The sequence below is a fragment of the Gobio gobio genome (genome assembly GCF_949357685.1).
Source record: "Gobio gobio genome assembly, chromosome: 10".
NCBI lineage: Eukaryota > Metazoa > Chordata > Actinopteri > Cypriniformes > Gobionidae > Gobio > Gobio gobio.
Window position 1 is genome coordinate 57418939 of NC_137116.1, and position 23710 is coordinate 57442648.

The 23710-nt window shown below is 40.2% G+C and overlaps 1 protein-coding gene across 1 annotated transcript in view; it reads left to right on the plus strand.

Annotated features, from left to right (window-relative positions):
* Positions 1–1201: 1201 nt before the first annotated feature.
* The window catches only part of asic1a (acid-sensing (proton-gated) ion channel 1a), a gene marked incomplete at its 5' end in the record, with an annotated part of 43918 nt that continues 21409 nt past the window's right edge, over positions 1202–23710 (plus strand). The window contains 5 exons of the mRNA XM_079826864.1: positions 1202–1578; positions 5420–5615; positions 20015–20162; positions 20244–20371; positions 20446–20596. Coding sequence (XP_079682990.1) covers positions 1202–1578; positions 5420–5615; positions 20015–20162; positions 20244–20371; positions 20446–20596 — 1000 coding nt within the window. The remainder of the gene's footprint in view (positions 1579–5419; positions 5616–20014; positions 20163–20243; positions 20372–20445; positions 20597–23710) is intronic.

The window sequence follows — 23710 nt, forward strand, 5'->3', positions numbered from 1 at the left end:
CATCACGTTTGAGCATCAGCGAGAGCCAATGAGGTTCATTCTCGTGTTACGCATCACGTTTGAGCTTCTCAAGAACCAATGAGGTTCATTCTCGTGTTACGCATCACGTTTGAGGTTCTGCAAGAACCAATGAGGTTCATTCTCGTGTTACGCATCACGTTTGAGGTTCTGCAAGAACCAATGAGGTTCATTCTCGTGTTACGCATCACGTTTGAGCTTCTCTAGAACCAATGAGGTTCATTCTCGTGTTACGCATCACGTTTGAGCTTCAGCGAGAACCAATGAGGTTCATTCTCGTGTTACGCATCACGTTTGAGCTTCAGCGAGAACCAATGAGGTTCATTCTCGTGTTGCGCATCACGTTTGAGCTTCAGCGAGAGCCAATGAGGTTCATTCTCGTGTTACGCATCACGTTTGAGCTTCTCAAGAACCAATGAGGTTCATTCTCGTGTTACGCATCACGTTTGAGGTTCTGCAAGAACCAATGAGGTTCATTCTCGTGTTACGCATCACGTTTGAGCTTCTCAAGAACCAATGAGGTTCATTCTCGTGTTACGCATCACGTTTGAGGTTCTGCAAGAACCAATGAGGTTCATTCTCGTGTTACGCATCACGTTTGAGGTTCTGCAAGAACCAATGAGGTTCATTCTCGTGTTACGCATCACGTTTGAGCTTCTCTAGAACCAATGAGGTTCATTCTCGTGTTACGCTTCACGTTTGAGCTTCAGCGAGAACCAATGAGGTTCATTCTCGTGTTGCGCATCATTGGTTCTCATGCTTGAGCTTCCGTTTACCACAACTGTGTTCGCTGATCAATGTTTATATGTGAATAAAAGCCTAAATTTAATCTGTTCATCACATAACGCGATCGAGTCTCTTTATAAAATTTTGACTAAACCGCTCAATTCATACGGATTAGCTTTACGATCTCTTTATGAACTTTTTGAAGCGTCAGTGGAAGTTAGTAAAGTGAGTGCACATGAATGTAAAAAAAAAAAGTGCACTGATAAGTAATTTACAAGAATTGCTGCATATTCCATGAAATATTTCACCATTTCCTGGTGACTTTAACAGCTCTGCATCCCAAAAGCACTGTAAGATGACTCATTTATGTTCACGAGAACTACGGCAATAAAACGTGTCTTTCTGTGTTTAATGTCTCAGGGAGAGTTTCACAGCGTTGCAGTGGAAGAACTGTGCAATGAAGACATCAATGATGGATCTGAAAGTGGAACCCATGGACATGGATTACGACCAGCCGCCTCCTCTCCAAGTGTTCGCTCACACCTCGACTCTACACGGCATCTCTCATATCTTCTCCTATGAGAAGATCACGGCCAAATGCTGCCTCTGGGTGGTGTTTTTCCTCAGCTCTTTGACCTTTCTCATGTACGTGTGCGTCGATCGGATTCAGTTCTTCCTGGAATACCCTCACGTCACCAAGCTGGACGAGATCGCGACGCCCATGATGGTTTTCCCCGCGGTGACGCTTTGCAATCTCAACTCCATCCGCTTCAGCAAGATCACACGAAACGACCTGTACCACGCTGGAGAGCTGCTGGCGCTGCTGAACTCGAGGTTGGTGAGCGCGTGCGGATCAGTCAAGGGCCGTGGTTAAGGTTTAATAATGAGCATGAGTCACTCGCTCAGTAGATTATGCTCTCATATTCCCCGCATGAACACACAAGCACATTGGAGTGTAAAAGATTAGTGTGTTTTTATTAAAAATGGAAATGCAGAGCTCTGGGGAGTCCCTGTTACTGAAGCACTGATATTGTATATTTCCATCCTGCGTCTCCATCTTGAGTCACTAAGTGCTTTTCTGGCAAATGGAAAGATGCAGTTTGATTATTTTTCCATTTTAATCAAGGAAAGTGACCCGTAGACTGAAACGGCAGATGTGGCGGGTCTTTTTTGCGGTGCAACTCCAATATTAAAGAAAGGAAATCTTTGGCGTTAGCGGCAGGATTTGCTTCCATCTGGCATCGGGAAGTCGTGATTTAGTTACTGCAGTGTTGTAACACCCAGCAGCTGTGATGTGATGTGGGTTTGAATTGGACTTCAGTCATGCCCGCTTCTGCATTCCAAGTGCTCACACACACACACACACACACTGTCTCTCTTTCTCGGTTTTATTCTGCATTCGGTCCACTTTTCGTCATGTTTACAGAGAATTAACCTTGAATAATCATCGTCCTGAATGAAACATGCACAGCTTTTCTGCATCAAAGGCACAAAATAAATATTGACATTGTGCCATTGTTTGGGCTCAGAGATTTAACTATTCGAAAATTTGCCCTGATGAAGGCCTGTGCGCCGTTTATTTAATTTTAAATATAAAATTATATTTACAGCTTCAATTTCGGATTATTTTGATCCCTCCATTTCGCAAGAGTTGCTTGTATTGTCCCAAAAATGATTTCGCTTTTCTTCCACGCAACCTTGTTGATCGTGTGAAGTTGCTCCAGAATAGCTACACTACGTATTTGAAAATGTTTTTTAAATTAAAAATGTACATTTTATTTGCAGATTAGCAAATATTGTTCAGTTAAATCAAAGAAACACACTGAAGGTAAAAAGTAAAAAGTGAAAGGGGTCATGAACTGCATTGCTTTATTGTTTTATAATGTTTCCTGTGATGCACTTATAATGTTAGTATGATTTTTACATCACACATTGTCATAATTTAGAAATAAAAGGCATTTTCCTACCCTGATTTTTTCGCTCTTTTTGAAGGGGCGTGTCTGCCGTGAGACTTCAGTGTAAACGCCCACTGCTGTGATTGGCTGCTGCGAGTCTTCAGTGTAAACGCCCACTGCTGTGATTGGCTGCTGCGAGTCTTCAGTGTAAACGCCCACTGCTGTGATTGGCTGCTGCGAGTCTTCAGTGTAAACGCCCACTGCTGTGATTGGCTGCTGCGAGTCTTCAGTGTAAACGCCCACTGCTGTGATTGGCTGCTGTGAGACTTCATAGCTATGTGGAACTCTTTCGAAAACCTTTAGCACGTTTTTACTATTACAGCTCTCAAGATTAACTAATCGTGTAAAGTGTTGATTATAGCATTATATTTAGATTGTGGCATGAAAGTTTGCAGTGATAAGTTTGTCAGCTCCCGCTGACCTCTGGCGTCTGAGCAGATTCTGACTAACCTAAACGCCTCTGATTGGCTATCGTGTTCACACGCTCAACAGACTCACAGCTCAATGTTTGTGATTGGCTGCAAAAACACATCAATAGACACATTTGATGCTCTACACTAGGGCTGGCTAAAAAATAATGATTTCTCGATTTTAATTGATTCTTACTTTTACAAAACAATATCAATTCTTAAATCCCAAGAATCGATTAGTCATCCTGTTTTCAGTTAATGAATGAAATAAACATTGTAGCGCGCCTCCTATCCAATAAATCGCAGTAATGTTTGTGCTTTATTACTATTGATATGAAACAAAGTCTCAGATTTCAAATTACGTCTATTTTTTACGAAATTCAAAAACATAAATATCGTTTTGGCGCTGTGGCGCGAGATCGCTCTGCTGCAGCTCAGCTCTAGAGAACACAAGCTGATCTTCTCTTCCGCACTAATACCAGTAACAGCGCAAAATAAACACGAATGAGCTTCTGAAAGTGTGTTAAAGATACAGCACAACTTACCGAAATCCAGATCATGTCACATAGAATCGCTCAATCAGTGTTTCAACCGCAGAAAGACGTCAGTAAAACGGCTTGTAAACATCATATTTACCTCAGAAAAAACATATCCAGGGTCCATAAACTCATTACTCAACTAGAAAAATTACGTCTAGAGAGGAGCATTATGCTAATTATATGCACCACATTATAGGATATTCATTGCCAATGTTTAATGCATGTATGTTTGAATAAATCTGCCACGTTTTTATGACAGCCACCATTTAAATGTTTAGAATTGGAGTAGAATTATGATTATGTAATTGTAAAGTTAAAGGGTTAGTTCACCCAAAAATGTAAATTGTGTCATGAATGACTGAGCCTCATGTGGTTGGACACCCGTCAGACCTCCGTTCATCTTCAGACACAAATGAAGATATTTTAGTGTAAATCTGATGCTCTGAAAGGCCTCCATTGGCTCAACTTTACACTCTCAAGACCCTTAAAAGACACTAAAGACTAAAGTTACAAAGTCCATCTCACTACAGCGGCTCTACAATAACTTTATGAAGACGAGAATAGTTTTTGTGCGCAAAAAACCCTAAATAACGACTTATATAGTGATGACGATTTCAAAACACGGCATCATGAAGCTTCGAAGCGTTATGAATCAGTGAGTCGATTCAGCGGTTCAGAGCGTTATGAATCAGTGAGTCGATTCAGCGGTTCAGAGCGTTATGAATCAGTGAGTCGATTCAGTGGTTCAGAGCGTTATGAATCAGTGAGTCGATTCAGCGGTTCAGAGCGTTATGAATCAGTGAGTCGATTCAGCGGTTCAGAGCGTTATGAATCAGTGAGTCGATTCAGCGGTTCAGAGCGTTATGAATCAGTGAGTCGATTCAGTGGTTCAGAGCGTTATGAATCAGTGAGTCGAATCAGCGGTTTGGAGCGTTATGAATCAGTGAGTCGATTCAGCTCTTTGAATCGCCAAATTTCAGCAGTTTGGTGGTTTGACACGCGATCTGAATCATGATTCAACTCACTGATTCATAACGCTTCGAAGCTTCATGATGCCGTGTTTTGAAATCGTCATCACTATATAAGTCATTATTTAGGGTTTTTTTGCGCACAGAAACTATTCTCGTCTTCATAAAGTTATTGTAGAGCCGCTGTAGTGAGATGGACTTTGTAACTTTAGTCTTTAGTGTCTTTTAAGGGTCTTGAGAGTGTAAAGTTGAGCCAATGGAGGCCTTTCAGAGCATCAGATTTACACTAAAATATCTTCATTTGTGTCTGAAGATGAACGGAGGTCTGACGGGTGTCCAACCACATGAGGCTCAGTCATTCATGACACAATTTACAGTTTTGGGTGAACTAACCCTTTAATATTATAACTTAATTATTATTAAAAAAAACATGATTTAGTGTCATTTAAGTGTTTGCATACAAATCAGTTAATTTTTACCTTCAATATTAGTAGGCAAATGTAGTATCAACTGACTCGCATAGTTTACAACATTAGTTCAGAAATTAGTTTTCCTTGAGAAAATTTTCCCAGATACATATCCAAAATAATCGATATTGAATTGAATTGAAACGAATCGAATCGAAAGCTTGTGAATCTTGTGATAGAAGTCAATGGGGTCTGATCTTGTTTTGGACCCCATTGACTTTCACTGTATGAACAAATAACTGCTCACTGAAAGGTTCTCCGATGGCATCGCTGCGATAAACACTATTGAGAACCTTTATCTTTAGAGATGAACTCTTTTTGTGTCCGTCTCTATAGACATGAGATTCGGGACGCTCACCTGGGCGAAGAAAGCGTGATGGAGGTTCTCAAGAGCAAAGCAGACTTTCGCCTCTTCAAACCACGACAATTCAACATGTGGGAGTTCTACAACCGGACCGGACACGACATTAGAGAGATGCTGCTGTCCTGCCAGTTCAGAGGAGCGCCGTGCCGGCCCGAAGACTTCAGCGTGGTGAGAACCTCTACAGATGCTCAGATGTCTTTCAGCTCTTTTCACTTCAAGCCCCACAATGCAGCGCTGGTGTATTTATTTGATGCCAATCTCTCCGGTGTGCTGAGAGAGCCGGAGGCTTTTTACTAGGTTTCCTCCAAATGCTGGGGTGTGTTATTTGACAGTCCAATCATTTACGCCGCTGGAATGAAGTTTGTAGTTCTCGAGATTTCCCAGGGTTCACTCAGCTGTGCTGTCGAGTTGTTTTGTGGCTTTCATTTCACATCACTAAGAAAAAGTACCGAAAAATACCCATTTCTTTTATGTATCCGGCAACGTGGTGAAGCCAAGGCTCAACTATGAGGACGGCGTGATGGCCTGAGGCTAGTTTTAGAGAGGTTTGGGCCAGAGCTGTCAATTCAGTTGAGTTTGCGTGCATGTAGAGCGGCTGTTTTGTGGGCGAGACACACGGGATGAGCATTGAAAAACATTATAGCGATTTCATTCATACACTAGTGTTGTTGTACTCGAGATTTTTTGAAGGTCTTGGTCTCAGACTAAGAGGACTCAGGATTTTATCTCAAGACCACAACTGCAAGGATATCACTAAACTGCCGGTGCATTGTCTGATTTAACATCATTAATGTGATTTGATGTCAAACTTTCTCAAAAACACCCAAAATTAATATAAATACCCACAAAATTCTGAGATTTCGTTTTTTTTTATATAACATAGAATATAATTAAGCAATATCACAAGAACACGAGAGCTGTTTTCATGAATATACGCGTGATTGCAAATTATATTGATTTATACAAACGTTCAATAAACAAGACATTAATATTAAATTACATTTTAAACTGTCTTTGCTAATTCGGGCATGTTTCGTTATTAAATGAATCAGCTGCTTTGAACAAATCGGTTGAATAAAGGATTCCGTGACTGTTCAATAATGTTAATGTTTTAATGTTAAATGAATCTGAACATTATTTATTATTTATGGTGTAATTGTACCAATTCAGATGCAAGTAAAGTAAAGTTTCGGCCTCCGCCTTCCCTGTTCAGTTTCTGGAGAAAGTGTGTAAAGTTCCCCTGCGGATGGAAAGACTAATTCTCAGGTCATGACGACACACACACATCTGGAGTTTCACTTTCAACATTCAACACTTTTACACAGAAGGCGGAGGCCGAAAGTTTACTTGATAAAGTTTTAAATATGGATATTTGTCTTGCACAAACACATCGATTCGCTTCAGAAGGCCTTTATTAACACCCCAGAGCCGCTGGAGCAGTTATATGATGGATAGATGCACTTTTTATGGACTTCAAAAACAGAGCAACTATTAATCAAATTCTACTGCTTGGATTAGCCTGGACTTTTGTAATATAACTCCGATTTTATGTCATATACACCTCGGATGACTTGAGGGAGAGTAAATTATGGGCTAATTTTCATTTTTGGGTGAACTATCCCTTTAAGTTGGGCAGAGTGAGAGCGTGAGACAGAGCCTGAAAGTGTAAACTGGCTTAAACCCTTCTTTTTTGGTGAAAATACTAGCGTGCCGAAGACCTTTGCACAGTATCAGTGTGTACCATGGTTGAAGCCACTTCTATAGTGTGATTGTTATATGAGAAGCCATTGACTCAGACCCACATTTGTAACTGTGAGCGATGAGGGCAGATGTGAGCATCCGCTCATTACTGAGCATTGGAGTTCATGATGAAGACTATGGTGCTGAAATGGTGATGTAACCATGCTTCTCTCCAAGTTTCCATGGCGACGTGTGGTTCTGAATCCCCCATCCCCGTCTGAAGCATCTGTGTGGCGTGTTGGTGATAATGCCCTACTTACCCAAATGCCAACATGAGCATATTGCACAGGGATTTTTCCATCTCTAAATATAAATGCTTGTATAACAGCATTAGTAGTTCCCCGATGAGCAAAGAGTCTCCCAAAAAACCTCTGCATGTTTCTGAGTCCCCGATGATTTTGGCTTCACCTTCATTGCCAGGCTTTTGAAGAAAAGCCTACAGTCCCGTTTGCTTTAAACTCCCACAGCAGGTTCAAAATATCCAGCTGCCTTTAAAATAGGTCAGTGTTAAATATTAGATTGGGGGTGAAGAGCGTCTGGGACATGCTATTCTTTATCTCTGTCTTTACTGACTCAGTGCTTCGGGAAAAATAGCCCAGTGAAGTGCACCAGACTTTTTTTAATTGTTAATGGTGTTCGAGGGATGGATCTTCACGGACAGTTTTTTTGTGTGCTTTTGATTTTTTTCCAGCCCTGTGTAGCTACAATTAAACGCTTGATGGGTTTCGTTCTGGGAGGGGAATTGCTTGCTTCATTGGCCTTGATGTCGTTCGGCTAAGTGTTTATATACTCTCCAAAACTGCTTTATTTGGCACTTTCCACAGATAGGATGTGCTTGGTGATGCTTTACTTTTTTCCTCAAATCATTGGAGGCAGAAGTCCCATGGTTTTCTACCGTGAGAGTGAGACCTATTAAAAAGTTTCCACAAAAGTAGCTTGTTTTAAAGGGCTAGTTCACCCAAAAATGAAAGTTCTGTCATTAATTCCCAACATGTCCTCCAACCAATACGCCTATATACAGTACACTCTAAAAAAAAAGGTTCTATATTGCACCAAAAATGGTTCTTGGCTCGTAATCATAGGGGAACCTTTTTTAGTGCTATATAGAACCTTTTTTTTTTAGAGTGTATGTTATTTGTCACTTCCCTGAAATACGACCCATAGGAGCGCTTACTAAAGTTGCGCCCCAATCGACAACAGAACACTTTAATTTTAATGCTTTGTTTCCTTTTATTTGCATCGTATTTCTGGTTTTGCGTACCTCAATTGATAGAGCATTGCAAAATACAACATCATGTGATCATGCAAGCGTGGGTTCGATCCCAGGGAACGCTAGCCTAGAAATCTAGTCAAATAAATGCATTGGGACAAAATATAGATCTGTGTGAGATAAAGAACAGATAAAAATGCACAGACACACACACACACACACACACACACACACACACACACACACACACACACACACACACGTCTGCAGGGATTTCTTTAATAACCAATGCTTCAATGTTTCAGATCTTCAGTTGCAGATGAATAAATGATTTTGCAATGAATAATCCCACATGATAATGAGACAGTGATTAAAGCGGCTTTGCATGCCGTCTGCTCTCCCACCCCACGTAAATGATGTTTACAGCTAATCATGACAGCTAATTGCACTCCAGAGTGTTGCCGAAGGAGAGACCGGAAAACGCCAGGGTTTGGGGGCGTCGTTTGCATAAAGAATGAAGACCAATGAGAAAAACATGCACAGACTATCAAATACTGACTAATCTAGGCATCTTTAGTCCATTAAATCGCTGTTCAGACGTACTTTAATTAGTTGATAATGACAAAATAATAAGGCAAAGAGAATGTTTGTTTCTTTCTAAACTTTTTAGCATGTTATTCTTATGCAATAATTGTTGCTAAGAGGTTCTGAGTGTTGCTATGCAAAAATTAATTTGTTTATTTGTGTGACTTAGCTTTCTAAGCAACCAAAGTTACTAGTCTTTTAGCCTAAGGATGAAAAACAGGTAAAACTGGTAACACTTTACAATTAGATGCCATTACTTAACCCTCTGGTGCTCTTTGGTCATTTCATTTTCTGTTTTGAAATGTTAAAAATCACAGCTTCATCGGAATGATATGAAACTTGGTGACTTTTCTAGCATTAGGGATGTAAACACACAAAAAAATTAATTGGGGTCATGAATGATTCGAGCATGCTAATTGATCGTAAAAAAAAAAGTAGCGTTCATTGTCTTCGGGCATAAATGACCGACCATAGGAAATGAATGGAAAATCGGCAAAAACACAAAAATTCACCGAATATTTGTGTGTACAATCTACAAATCGGCCACAATGCTGAAAAAAGTACACAGCAGTGAAGGGGTGACACTCTAAAACATCAAGAGTGTGATATTGACACATCCACACACACCCACACACACACACACACACACACACACACACACACACACACACACACATACACGCACACACATACACACACACATACACACACACACACACACTCACACACACACACACACACACACACACACACACACACACACACACACACACACACATACACGCACACACATACACACACACATCCACACACACCCACACACACACACACACACACACACACACACACACACACACATACACGCACACACACACACACACACACACACACACACACACACACACACACACACACACACACACACACACACACACACACACATACACGCACACACATACACACATACACACACACACACACACACACACACACACACACACACACACACACACACACATACACGCACACACATACACACATACACACACACACACACACACACACACACACACACACACACACACACACACACACACACACACAGACACACACACACACACACACACACACACACACACACACACACACACATACACACACACACACACACACACACACACACACATACACACCTATGAAAAACTGAACCTATGAACCACATTTGACATTTTTTTAAATCACAGCTTCATCAGAATAATATGACACTTGGTGACCTTTCTAGCATTAGGGATGTAAACAGACAAAAAAAATTGAGGGCATAATCCGAGCATGCTAATTGGTCGTAAAAGAAATACTCCCACTTGTGTTCTTCGGTCAAAAATGACACCATAGGAAATGAATCGGAAATCTGCAAAAACACAAATTCACAGAAAAAAAATCTATATTTCTAACACAAAAAAAAAATATCTAAAACTTTATAATAAATAGTCTTTTTTTAAATATATATTCAAATCCATCAACAACAACAAAAATCATTAAATGTGTTCAAAACAGAACTAGTGAATGCTCAAGCCTCTCATTGAGTCCTCTAGTGGTTACACACATGGTTGCAGGATTTCTGAAATAATTCCAAAAGAGGGGCTAATCTGTCTACAAAAAAATGTATATTGAAGGCCTAATCTCTATGTACACGCATGAGATGATGGCGTTTAATCCAGCACAGCAGTGTTGTGAATGTTCGTAAGCAGCTCCGTCGGTAACTTTAGGTTCGCTGTTAAAAATGCCAGTGTCAATTCTAAGCGGACCTGCGGCCTGTACCATGATGGCAGTTTAACAAACTCAGGGTTACAGGATAAGTTAAGAGTTGACGAAACCAAACCAATCTATTCAGGCTTTGTTGGTCCCATGATGCTGATCATCAGCTTTCTCTGTCAACTCAGGCTTTGATCTGGAGTTTAGCTGTGACATCATCAGTGAACAGCCAATCACACGCTGTGGATCAGTGACACTGAGATTCATTTCTCTCTTCTGCAGAATATTACATGATTGAAAAATATTAAAAATGTAAACAAATTTACACAGCAAGAAGAAAAGAGCTGTCTATAAAAGAGGACAACTTAAAGAAAAAATCTTGCTACTTCAATGCAAGTAAAAGTTATGAAGTTAGTTTAGTTGATATATAGAGAGAAATGAACATTTAAGCTCACATGTAGTAATTTTTATAGCTTTATTATTGATTTTAGCTTATTTGTATGACCTTTATATAGGCTATTTATATTAATTTTAACTAAGTGCCTATTAATGATTGATTAACTAAAATAATATGTCTAGGCTAATTGATTGAGGATATAATTACATAAATGATATCTAAATCATTAAAAATTATTATCATTATAAATAAGCATTGTTAAAAGCCAGACGCTTTAGTCTTTATAAACCATTTGCTATGTAGTGACCTTTAATTTGGAGTAGAAAAAGGGGAAGTGGCTTTTTTGCATCAGAGGTGTGCTCACAGCTGATTGGTCCAATTTCAGTTTGAGATCTCTTATCTAGAACATAACCAGGTGAGCAGTGGAGTGTAAGTTACTATGGCGATGAACACTGCTAAAATCCAAACTACTTTAATGGTACCTAAAACCCCGGATTGGCACAAACTAAGCTTAAACATATCATGGTATAGGCCCCAGGACTATATGTTTTGTTTTTGTTTTTTGGTCCGGAACAAACAAACGAAACAAACCGAACTACAAGTGTGAACGCACCCTCAGAAACCCTCCACCTTCCCCAGCTCCACCTGTATGTTATATTGCAGTGTTTGTCATCTGGTGAGTCGCGACCCAAGAGTGATTCGCAGAATGTGCAGTCAAATAAACATCAACAACAAAAAATGTATTTCTAAATGTTGTTCTGAATCAAGACTTTTATTTTGAAAGATGTGCCTGATTCAGTATCTGCGGTCAGATGACATGTTGTCAGTGTCAGTATTCATTAACGTTATTTTTGTTAATTTATTACTAAATAAAAGGTCTCTCTCGCAAATGTGTAAGTGCACGCTGTATATCACTTCACTATGTATAAAGAGCTAAATAAATGAAGAGCATGAAAAATCAGAGTACGTTGTCAATTAGTAAGTCTTGAAATAAAAGTAAAGAAAAAATGTGGGCCTTGAAAGTGGTAATTGCTTTCGGGTTTCATCAGAAATATCTTCATTTGTGTTCCGATGATGAACGAAGATCTTACGGGTTTGGAAAGACATGAGGGAGAGGAATTCATGACAGAATTGTAATTTTGGAAGAACTATCCCTCTAACAACCGCTGGCAATCATCCACGAGTTCTGACATGCTCTGATTCCCGTGGATAAATATTCCCCCATGCTTTTATTTATGAGATGCAGCGTGGTGTGTGTTTTGTTCATAAGACATGATCATCCAGAACAAACTGCTTCTCTCCTGGCCGATGTCCTCCATCTATCTTAGTCTCTCCTGTTGGAGTGGTGTAATCATTTCACCTCACAGCTCCTGCGGCGCAAATCTCTCTCACACAGTGAGATTTAAATCAAGGCGCTCAGTCGGACAGCCCTCACGAGGACCCGCAGATCTCAGATAGCCACGATTCAGATAGATCGGACGGTGCTACAGGGATTGTGGCTATATAGGCGACAAAGCTCATTTGCATCCTGGTGAACAAAACTGCATGAGATGGTTTGTGCAAAACCTTCCTAAAGTCACCATGAAATCAAAATGGATCATTCTGTTTAGTTTTTTTAATGGAATATTGCAGTATTTATTATAAATGATTTATCTTGTGCACATAATTTACCCTCGTAAACATTAATCAAAAAGGTGACATCATCTCTTCTCTTTGATGAGGATATGTTTACTGGTGAGAGGGCGGGGCCACCTGTCACTCACATGAGACTGACCAATAACAAACCACAACCATCCAATCCATCCCCACAGACAAAATCAAGTCCCCACCTACATTGTTTTCGCAGCTCCTTTTTTAACTTTAAAACCAGCAAAACAGAGCAGGTTTTCAGAAACTATGATGAGGTAACCAATATTTTTTATTTTGAAGTTTAGGGTTCAATTCTCACTATTAACTAGTTGCTCATTAGCAGGCACGTGCAGAGGGGGGGGCTTCGGGTGCTCGAGCCCCTGCCCTTTTTCAAAATGAATCAAAAGTGCCCCTCTCAGACAAATATCAATGATAATATAGTGGTCAATAAAACTAAATAAATGTGATTATTATAACATGACAATGTATACAATAGTAACGGACGGCTCAAAAGTCGGACAATTTCTGTTGAGACGTTGCCATAACGCGTTGCTATGGGTTGCGCGCGTTTTGATTGACAGCTGATTTTCCACTGTTCGGAAACGGCTCTAGAGCCGAATATGGTCCTTTCAGAGAGTGTGTGGCCTTACGGGAAAAAATAAACCAATTTATTTTTTTTCATCCATAATCAGAGCTAATGTGTTGATTTAATTACAAATCTATATATTATATATTTTAAAGTATTACACAATTCACCAATGCCCGTTTGTCATGTATATACACCAACCAATCGTGATCTGGCAAAGCAGGTTCAAAGTCCATTGGGCGATGTGAAGCGGTAATTTTCTGTTCTTATTCATAAATCAGTTGAAAATTACATGGACAGACGAACTAACGTTTGTGGAGCGATTTCCTGCGGTTTGTCTCATTTTATAAATTGCATCACTGACAAAATGGATTTTAACTGACAACAAACAAATCACTGCACAAAACCATGCAGCAGCAAAAGTGGCATTAATGGTAAGTGTTAAATTCACTTGTATTTATATTGATACACCGTTTACTATTTCATGAAACTATCAAAGTTAACAAAACCCAAGTGCCAGCGGCTCCTACAGGCCTGTTATGTGAAGTGTAGGCTGGAGAAATGGTGACGTGAAAGGACTTTATTATATTAACTTACCATTTTTGAATATTATGCAGCATTATGAAAGAAGTCTCTTATGTTCATCAAGCCTGCATTTATTTGATAAAAAACAGCAATATTGTGAAATATTATTAAAATAATGGTTTTCTATTTTAAGATAATTTAAAATATAATTTATTCCTGTGATCACAGCTGTATTTTCAGCATCATTTCTCCACTCTTCAGTGTCACATGATCATTCAGAAATCATTCTAATATGAGGATTTAATGTCAATGATGGAAACTGTGATACTCTTTTCAAGATTCTTTGATTAATAAAAAGTAAAAAAAGAACATAATGTAATATTTCACAATATTAGGCTACTGTTTTTTCTGTATTTTTGATTAAATAAATGCAGGCTTAATGAGCATATGGATATATATATATATATACATATTGGCCCTTTTTTACATTTGAGCCCCTGCCCCTGAAGAACTCTCTGCACGGCCCTGCTCATTAGCATGTATATTACTAGGATATTGGCTGTTTATTAGTACTTATAAAGCACATATTAATGACTTATTCTGCATGACTTTAGCTACATCCTTAATCCTACCCAATACCTGAATTTAACAACTAGCTTACTAATAAACCATAATTAGGAGTTTATTGAGGCATAGTCGTAGACAGTCGTAGTTAATAGTGAATGTGTTGCCCATACTAAAGTGTCACCTGCTGTTTTTCTGTATGTAGAGTTAAAAACACATCTCAGGACTGCAGAGAGTTTTGCTCAGTGGTTGCTGTCAACTTTCTCTGAGATGTTTCCCGTAAAAATAAAAATAGACCCACGAGACATTTGTTGACTGCTAAGAATATAGAGCTATCAAATAAATGTGGATAGAAGCTCAAATGATTTTGTCTTGGAGATCTCTTAATATTGATTGTTGGGATTAGTTTTTGGAAAGGACTGGGCACAGTTTGAGATGTGTTTGAGACACCAGATTAGCCTGATGTGTAATACACTAATGGTCAGAAGTTTGTGGTTGGTACACTCTCAAAAAAAAAAAAAAAGTACAAAATTGTACCTACTAACCCACCACATTATAAAACTCATGGCTCCCAGCATGCATTGCAGCATTAAGTACGTCACCATTGTTAAGATTCATATACTGATTCTTGATATCTGTGTGAGTCTAAACTTTCCCCCCCCTAGAATGTATTTAAAAATCAAAATTCAGAATGTCTGATCTGTGGCAAGAAAGTATTGTTGGTGAATATTATCTATTAACATTTTTAGTCAGTTATGAGTTTAGTCAAACATGTTTCTTCATGATAATGTTTGTTTATGGCTTCTTTTGATTTGAACAGATTATGTGTCGTCAACACTGTAACAAAAACCACAATCTCGCATAAAAAGCCAAGAGTCAAACTGCCCAACTAAATGAACACTGATCTCCATAGTGATGACCAAATATTTTCAATAAAACATTATTATCTAAACCTCTGTTAATTCTCAATAAGAGCTTCTATAGATGTCTTCCAGGGTCGGAGCCAAACTCTGCAGGACAGCGGCTCTCTAGGACCGAACTTGCTCTAAGTGAGGAAAACTATGGTATAATTGTACCCTAAGGATCATTTGTGTGCCTTTAAAGGTACAGTTACACGTTTTGTTCCCCAATGAAAGAAATTGAACCTCCACTGTACCTTTTTTTCTGAGAGTGTAGATGTATAATGTTTTTGAAATGAGTCTCTTATGCTCACCAAGGCTGCATTTATCTGACTAAAATTGTGAAGTATTATTACAATTCAAAATAACGGATTTCTATTTGAATATATTTTAAAATATACTGTATTCCTGTGATCAAAACTGAATTTTCAGCATCATTACTCCAGTCTTCAGTGTCACGTGAACCCCAAAGTTTTGAACGGTAATGTCTTTCGTTTATATGTCTCCTTTGGTTTGTCTTTGTTGAGGGAGTTGGTTATTCTCGAGTGTTTGCCATAACTAACATGAGCTATCCTACTCGGATAATGTCAATATAAGCGGTTGTATAGGGTAATTTGACGTCACTAATGGATGCTGATGTGGACAGCAGGGTGGCTGGATCTGGTCTGACGGGTCAAAATCTCTCTGGATCTCGCCCTATGTTTTCAACTCAATCAGACAGACAGAGCAGCGCTCAAAGAGAAACGTCTTGAAACACTTTAAATGTTTAATTAACGTATCAAAGAGTACACAGCGAGAGGACAGAGCCAAGTGTGTGTGTGTGTGTTTCCGTGCTTTTCATACTCGGGTCTCTGTTGCCATAGGAACCGGCTCCCTTTAATAACTCTCAGCAGGTCTACAATGAACTTTTCTTTTTTTTTTATTCCTCTCCTGCTCTTTCATAGTTTATGTCTCAAGTCAGTTTTGAAGAATAGAGCGTTTTACTACAGGAGAATTGTAATATGACTTGATTTCCTTCAGGTCATTTCAGTCTGGCTGCACGTCTCGTCTGACAGCAGGGGAAACAAAACTTAATTAAAAGAATAAAATGCAACCAACTGTGTTATGTTATGTTAGGAGGCTGTAAATATGAAATATTATGGAAATATTAATGAATTTCTAATACATCTGGGTCCAGAATGCGAAAGCAGTTGAGAACCAGTTTTAGAAATCAAAAGTTATTTTGTATTTTAGTAGCATTGAAATGTTGTATCCGTGGCTGGACAACTCCCTGCATCTTAAACCCATAGAGAACCTGTGGTCAATCCTCAAAAAGCCCAAGCTCATGTCCAGAAATTGTGATCAACTCCGAGCACTAATAAGGCAAGAATGAATCGCCATCAGTCAGGATTTGGCCCTTTAAACCAATCCAGACTCAATCGCTTTATATGATTTGATATGATATTTCACATTAACAGATTGAATTTAGGCTTTTATTCACATATAATCAACTCATATCACAGTTTGAGTTCGCTTGACGTGTGAGAACCAATTCTCGTGTTACGCATCACGTTTGAGCTTCTGCAAGAACCAATGAGGTTCATTCTCATGTTACGCATCACGTTTGAGCATCAGCAAGAACCAATGAGGTTCATTCTCGTGTTACGCATCACGTTTCAGCATCAGCGAGAACCAATGAGGTTCATTCTTGTGTTACGCATCACGTTTGAGCTTCAGCAAGAACCAATGAGGTTCATTCTTGTGTTACGCATCACGTTTGAGCTTCAGCAAGAACCAATGAGGTTCATTCTCGTGTTACGCATCACGTTTGAGCTTCAGCAAGAACCAATGAGGTTCATTCTCGTGTTACGCATCACGTTTGAGCTTCTCAAGAACCAATGAGGTTCATTCTTGTGTTACGCATCACGTTTGAGCTTCAGCAAGAACCAATGAGGTTCATTCTCGTGTTACGCATCACGTTTCAGCATCAGCGAGAACCAATGAGGTTCATTCTTGTGTTACGCATCACGTTTGAGCTTCAGCAAGAACCAATGAGGTTCATTCTTGTGTTACGCATCACGTTTGAGCTTCAGCAAGAACCAATGAGGTTCATTCTCGTGTTACGCATCACGTTTGAGCTTCTCAATAACCAATGAGGTTCATTCTCGTGTTACGCATCACGTTTGAGCTTCTCAAGAACCAATGAGGTTCATTCTCGTGTTACGCATCACGTTTGAGGTTCAGCGAGAACCAATGAGGTTCATTCTCGTGTTACGCATCACATTTGAGCTTCAGCGAGAACCAATGAGGTTCATTCTCGTGTTACGCATCACGTTTGAGCTTCAGCGAGAACCAATGAGGTTCATTCTCGTGTTACGCATCACGTTTGAGCTTCTCTAGAACCAATGAGGTTCATTCTCGTGTTACGCATCACGTTTGAGCTACAGCGAGAACCAATGAGGTTCATTCTCGTGTTACGCATCACGTTTGAGCTTCTCAAGAACCAATGAGGTTCATTCTTGTGTTACGCATCACGTTTGAGGTTCAGCAAGAACCAATGAGGTTCATTCTTGTGTTACGCATCACGTTTGAGCTTCAGCAAGAACCAATGAGGTTCATTCTCGTGTTACGCATCACGTTTGAGCTTCTCAAGAACCAATGAGGTTCATTCTCGTGTTACGCATCACGTTTGAGCTTCTCAAGAACCAATGAGGTTCATTCTCGTGTTACGCATCACGTTTGAGCTTCTCTAGAACCAATGAGGTTCATTCTCGTGTTACGCATCACGTTTGAGCTACAGCGAGAACCAATGAGGTTCATTCTCGTGTTACGCATCACGTTTGAGCTTCTCTAGAACCAATGAGGTTCATTCTCGTGTTACGCATCACGTTTGAGCTACAGCGAGAACCAATGAGGTTCATTCTCGTGTTACGCATCACGTTTGAGCTTCTCAAGAACCAATGAGGTTCATTCTTGTGTTACGCATCACGTTTGAGGTTCAGCAAGAACCAATGAGGTTCATTCTCGTGTTACGCATCACGTTTGAGCTTCTCAAGAACCAATGAGGTTCATTCTCGTGTTACGCATCACGTTTGAGCTTCTCAAGAACCAATGAGGTTCATTCTTGTGTTACGCATCACGTTTGAGGTTCAGCAAGAACCAATGAGGTTCATTCTTGTGTTACGCATCACGTTTGAGCTACAGCGAGAACCAATGAGGTTCATTCTCGTGTTACGCATCACGTTTGAGCTTCTCAAGAACCAATGAGGTTCATTCTCGTGTTACGCATCACGTTTGAGCTTCTCAAGAACCAATGAGGTTCATTCTTGTGTTACGCATCACGTTTGAGGTTCAGCAAGAACCAATGAGGTTCATTCTCGTGTTACGCATCACGTTTGAGCTTCTCAAGAACCAATGAGGTTCATTCTCGTGTTACGCATCACGTTTGAGCTTCTCAAGAACCAATGAGGTTCATTCTTGTGTTACGCATCACGTTTGAGCTTCAGCAAGAACCAATGAGGTTCATTCTCGTGTTACGCATCACGTTTGAGCTACAGCGAGAACCAATGAGGTTCATTCTCGTGTTACGCATCACGTTTGAGCTTCTCAAGAACCAATGAGGTTCATTCTTGTGTTACGCATCACGTTTGAGGTTCAGCAAGAACCAATGAGGTTCATTCTTGTGTTACGCATCACGTTTGAGCTTCAGCAAGAACCAATGAGGTTCATTCTCGTGTTACGCATCACGTTTGAGCTACAGCGAGAACCAATGAGGTTCATTCTCGTGTTACGCATCACGTTTGAGCTTCTCAAGAACCAATGAGCTTCATTCTCGTGTTACGCATCACGTTTGAGCTTCTCAAGAACCAATGAAGTTCATTCTCGTGTTACGCATCACGTTTGAGCTTCTCTAGAACCAATGAGGTTCATTCTCGTGTTACGCATCACGTTTGAGCATCAGCGAGAACCAATGAGGTTCATTCTCGTGTTACGCATCACGTTTGAGCTTCTCTAGAACCAATGAGGTTCATTCTCGTGTTACGCATCACGTTTGAGGTTCAGCAAGAACCAATGAGGTTCATTCTCGTGTTACGCATCACGTTTGGTTTGAGCTTCTCAAGAACCAATGAGGTTCATTCTTGTGTTACGCATCACGTTTGAGGTTCAGCAAGAACCAATGAGGTTCATTCTTGTGTTACGCATCACGTTTGAGGTTCAGCAAGAACCAATGAGGTTCATTCTCGTGTTACGCATCACGTTTGAGCTTCTCAAGAACCAATGAGGTTCATTCTTGTGTTACGCAGCATGTTTGAGCTTCTCAATAACCAATGAGGTTCATTCTCGTGTTACGCATCACGTTTGAGCATCAGCAAGAACCAATGAGGTTCATTCTTGTGTTACGCATCACGTTTGAGCTTCAGCGAGAACCAATGAGGTTCATTCTCGTGTTACGCATCACGTTTGAGCTTCTGTGAGAACCAATGAGGTTCATTCTTTTGTTACGCATCACGTTTGAGCTTCTCAAGAACCAATGAGGTTTGTTTATGTTTGCTGATCAATGTTTAGAGTATGTAAAAAAAAAAAAGGTTTTCTTTGTTAAAAATGGCGCTCAGGTCTGGTACTTGAATTGGCTCAGTAGGAATAAACATTATATTTTGTAAATGGAATGTATGCAGTATTTTTTTTTGTCTGTGTTTTCAGGTGTTCACGCGTTATGGGAAGTGTTACACCTTTAACTCTGGTAACACCGGCCCACCGCTGATCAGCCTAAAGGGAGGGATGGGAAACGGCCTGGAGGTCATGTTGGACATTCAGCAGGATGAATATTTACCAGTGTGGGGAGAGACAAGTGAGACCACATGATTAAAACACCAGGTACACGCTACTACTTCTCTCATTCTCGCTCTCACTCGCTCGTTTTCTCTCACAGACGAGTCGTCATTTGAGGCGGGAATCAAAGTTCAGATTCACAGTCAGGACGAGCCTCCGTTTATAGATCAGCTGGGCTTCGGAGTGGCACCAGGATTCCAGACGTTCGTTTCCTGCCAAGAACAGCGAGTAGGTGTGGTGTTAATATGCGCTTTAAATGGATCTTCTTCTCTTTTTTTTGACTCATGCTATTTGTTTTTCAGCTGGTTTATCTTCCTGCTCCGTGGGGAAGCTGCAAATCAGCCCCGCCAAGCTCAGATTACTTTAAAGCGTACAGCATCAGCGCCTGTCGAACAGACTGCGAGACGCGCTACCTGGTGGAAAACTGCGACTGCCGCTTGGTGCATATGCCAGGTGAGTCGCTGCACCACACACACTCTTGACCTTCACTTCCCAGCAGGCACACAACGTCATAAGACGTCATATTTGGTTGCATTTGGACCACAGGTTCTCTATGGGTTTAAGATCCTGGGAGTTGTCTGGACACGGATACAACATTTCAATGCAATGATGATAAACATAACTTTTGACGTCATTATTGTTTCGACATCAGGTGAGCAAAATTCAATGTCAGCTCAACGGCTAATGACAACGTTAACTTGAACGGACGTCCAAAATGGACGTTGATATTTAGTTGTTTTTTGGTTGTTTTGTAAAGTAACCAAAATCCAACGTTGAGCCAACGTCTCAAGCCAACGTCGTAATGACGTCAGATACTGACATTTAGTCGTGAGGTGTAGTGACCAAATCCAACGTCTCCTTAACGTCATAATGGGAACGTCCACACAACGTCAAATTCTAAAATCATTAGACGTTGATATTTTGTTGTTTTTAGGTTGTGTTGTTAACTAACCAAAATCCAACATTGAGCCAACGTCTCAAACCAACGTCATATTGACATCAATCTCCAACGTTGGACAAATGGAGGTTGACGTCAACCTGATTTTCATTTTCAAACAACGTCCATCTGACATCATATTGACGTCCGGTGCCTGCTGGGTTGCCATTGACAGTACAAAATCAACAATCCATCAGGTGGATGAAATAGTGAACAGGATCATTTATTGTCTGTGTTGTTAAATGAAACGTCGGAATTGCTTTGTCCACTGTCTATGTTAGCTATGTTTTCATCTAGCTATTTTTATGGAAAAACATTGAAATGAGTCAATACATACAAGTTGATTTTCAGTCTGTTTATTGCGTTTTTATACTGGGACTGACACCACAGATCCTCATCTTCTCGTTACAATTTACAACGTCTTTAATGATTTGCTTGTAACCCCTCCTGTTCAAACCACCCGCTTCAAACGGGGCTCGAACCCGGGTCCGCCGGTATGACGCTCTAATAAGGAGACTAAAGGCTGCAACCTCTAGCGTCAGTCGCTAGAGCGTCTCTTGTGTGAGGTTTACTCGCACAGCAACTACTAGATGGCTCCGTTTACGTCTTTAATGATTTGCTTATAGACACTATAATTGTGTTTAACAGTCACATTTGTAACATACTAGCAGGTATTTAAAGGTGCTTTAGGCATCTCGTGAGTTCACAGCTGCTTTGATGTCAAGTTAATCAAGCCATTGAAACCAAATGAAACCTGCTCCTGTTAGACCGCCCCTGGCACTGAAATGTAATTTAGTTGATTACAAAAGGCTAAATTAACATGTATTAGTGTGGGATTTTAACCCGAGGTGATTTATATCTGAAGTAAGGACCCACTGAATATTCATTATGATGCTCATGAACATGGTAAGAGAATTGAATAAGTGTGAGTGCTTGAGGCTTTTAAAGGGTTAGTTCACCCAAAAATGTAAATTGTGTCATTAATTCCTCACCCTCATGTGGTTGGACACCCGTCAGACCTCCGTTCATCTTCAGACACAAATGAAGATATTTTAGTGTAAAGCTGATGCTGAGAAAGGCTTCAGATAGGCCTCCATTGGCATTCAGTACATTTACACTCACAAGACCCATAAAAGGCACTAAAAACGCCGTTACAAAGTCCATCTCACCACAGCGGCTCTACAATAATCTTACGATGCCACGACAATAGTTTTTGTGCGCAAAAAAAAATCTAAATAACGACTTTATCCAGCTTGTTCTTGTCTTCCGTGTGTGTCTCCACGACGCATGCGTGAGAATATGAGCAGATCCGGCGTTCGGACACATGACCCAGAAGAGATTTGTTCTCAAGCAGAGGAAGACGCGCGTATCTCAGCTGTTGATTCTACACTGATCGTGCTTTAGGTCTCGCTGTAGTTCTCAAAATGGGGCTAAAGTGGCATTTCATGGATTCCCGAACGCCGGATCTGCTCATCGTCGCATCGTAAGATTATTGTAGAGTCACTGTGGTGAGATGGACTTTGTAACGGCGTTTTTAGTGCCTTTTATGGGTCTTGTGAGTGTAAATGTACTGAATGCCAATGGAGGCCTATCTGAAGCCTTTCTCAGCATCAGCTTTACACTAAAATATCTTCATTTGTGTCTGAAGATGAACGGAGGTCTGACGGGTGTCCAACCACATGAGGGTGAGGAATTAATGACACAATTTACATTTTTGGGTGAACTAACCCTTTAACTAGCGCTTTAATATATAAAAAAAGAAATGAGTAAGATTGTGTGAGCAAAGTTTTGATTTGACTTAATATGTTACATGAAGCAACATTAATTCGATTTTTCACGTGCATTTATCAATCAGTGTTATTTTAGTTTTATTTATAGTATTTATTAAAGGTGCACTATGTAACTTTTCTGTCCGCTAGAGGTCGCCTATTCAAAACAAAGGTGTAGTTTGATGACGGCCCGTTTGAGCGCAGACTCTTGGGACATGTGGTCTTCACCTCAGCCGGTGGGAAAGAATCGGGACAGGACTCGGGCAGAAATCATGTTGATGATGTGATTATTAACGTTACTGTAGTGAAGCAGAGCAGGACGAGTGTTGTGGAGCTGAGGAACCGCTGGAGCCATTGATCATAAGATCAACACAACACACGCCTCACGAGCAGCGGGACTTTTATTATGAAGCCACAGTCTCCACTTCCTCCGCTCATGAGTGTGAGGTAACGCAGCTCTGTTGATCATATTACACACATCTGAGTGTGTTGATGATGGGATGGCGTTACTCTGTGCGTTCTCTCGCCGCTGCTATGACAATTGTTCACACTGCAGTGAGAGTAAAGCGTTTCTTCAAAATAACACCAGAAACTAATGCAGATATGATGTCATCGACAGACCACGCCCCCACACGTCCCGGTTCCTCGGGTAAAACAGCATCTCACCATTTACAAATAGTTGGAAACATTTGGGATATTGTAAGTACTCAACTGAACAACATATATAACACTGGCCTAGTGGATATTTTACTGAAAAAAATGTTACATAGTGCAGCTTTATTGTTTTGAGTTAGCTCTTATTTGAATATTTTCAGTTTTTTGTTTTAATTTCAGTTTAAATTTGAGCAACTTTGCAATGTG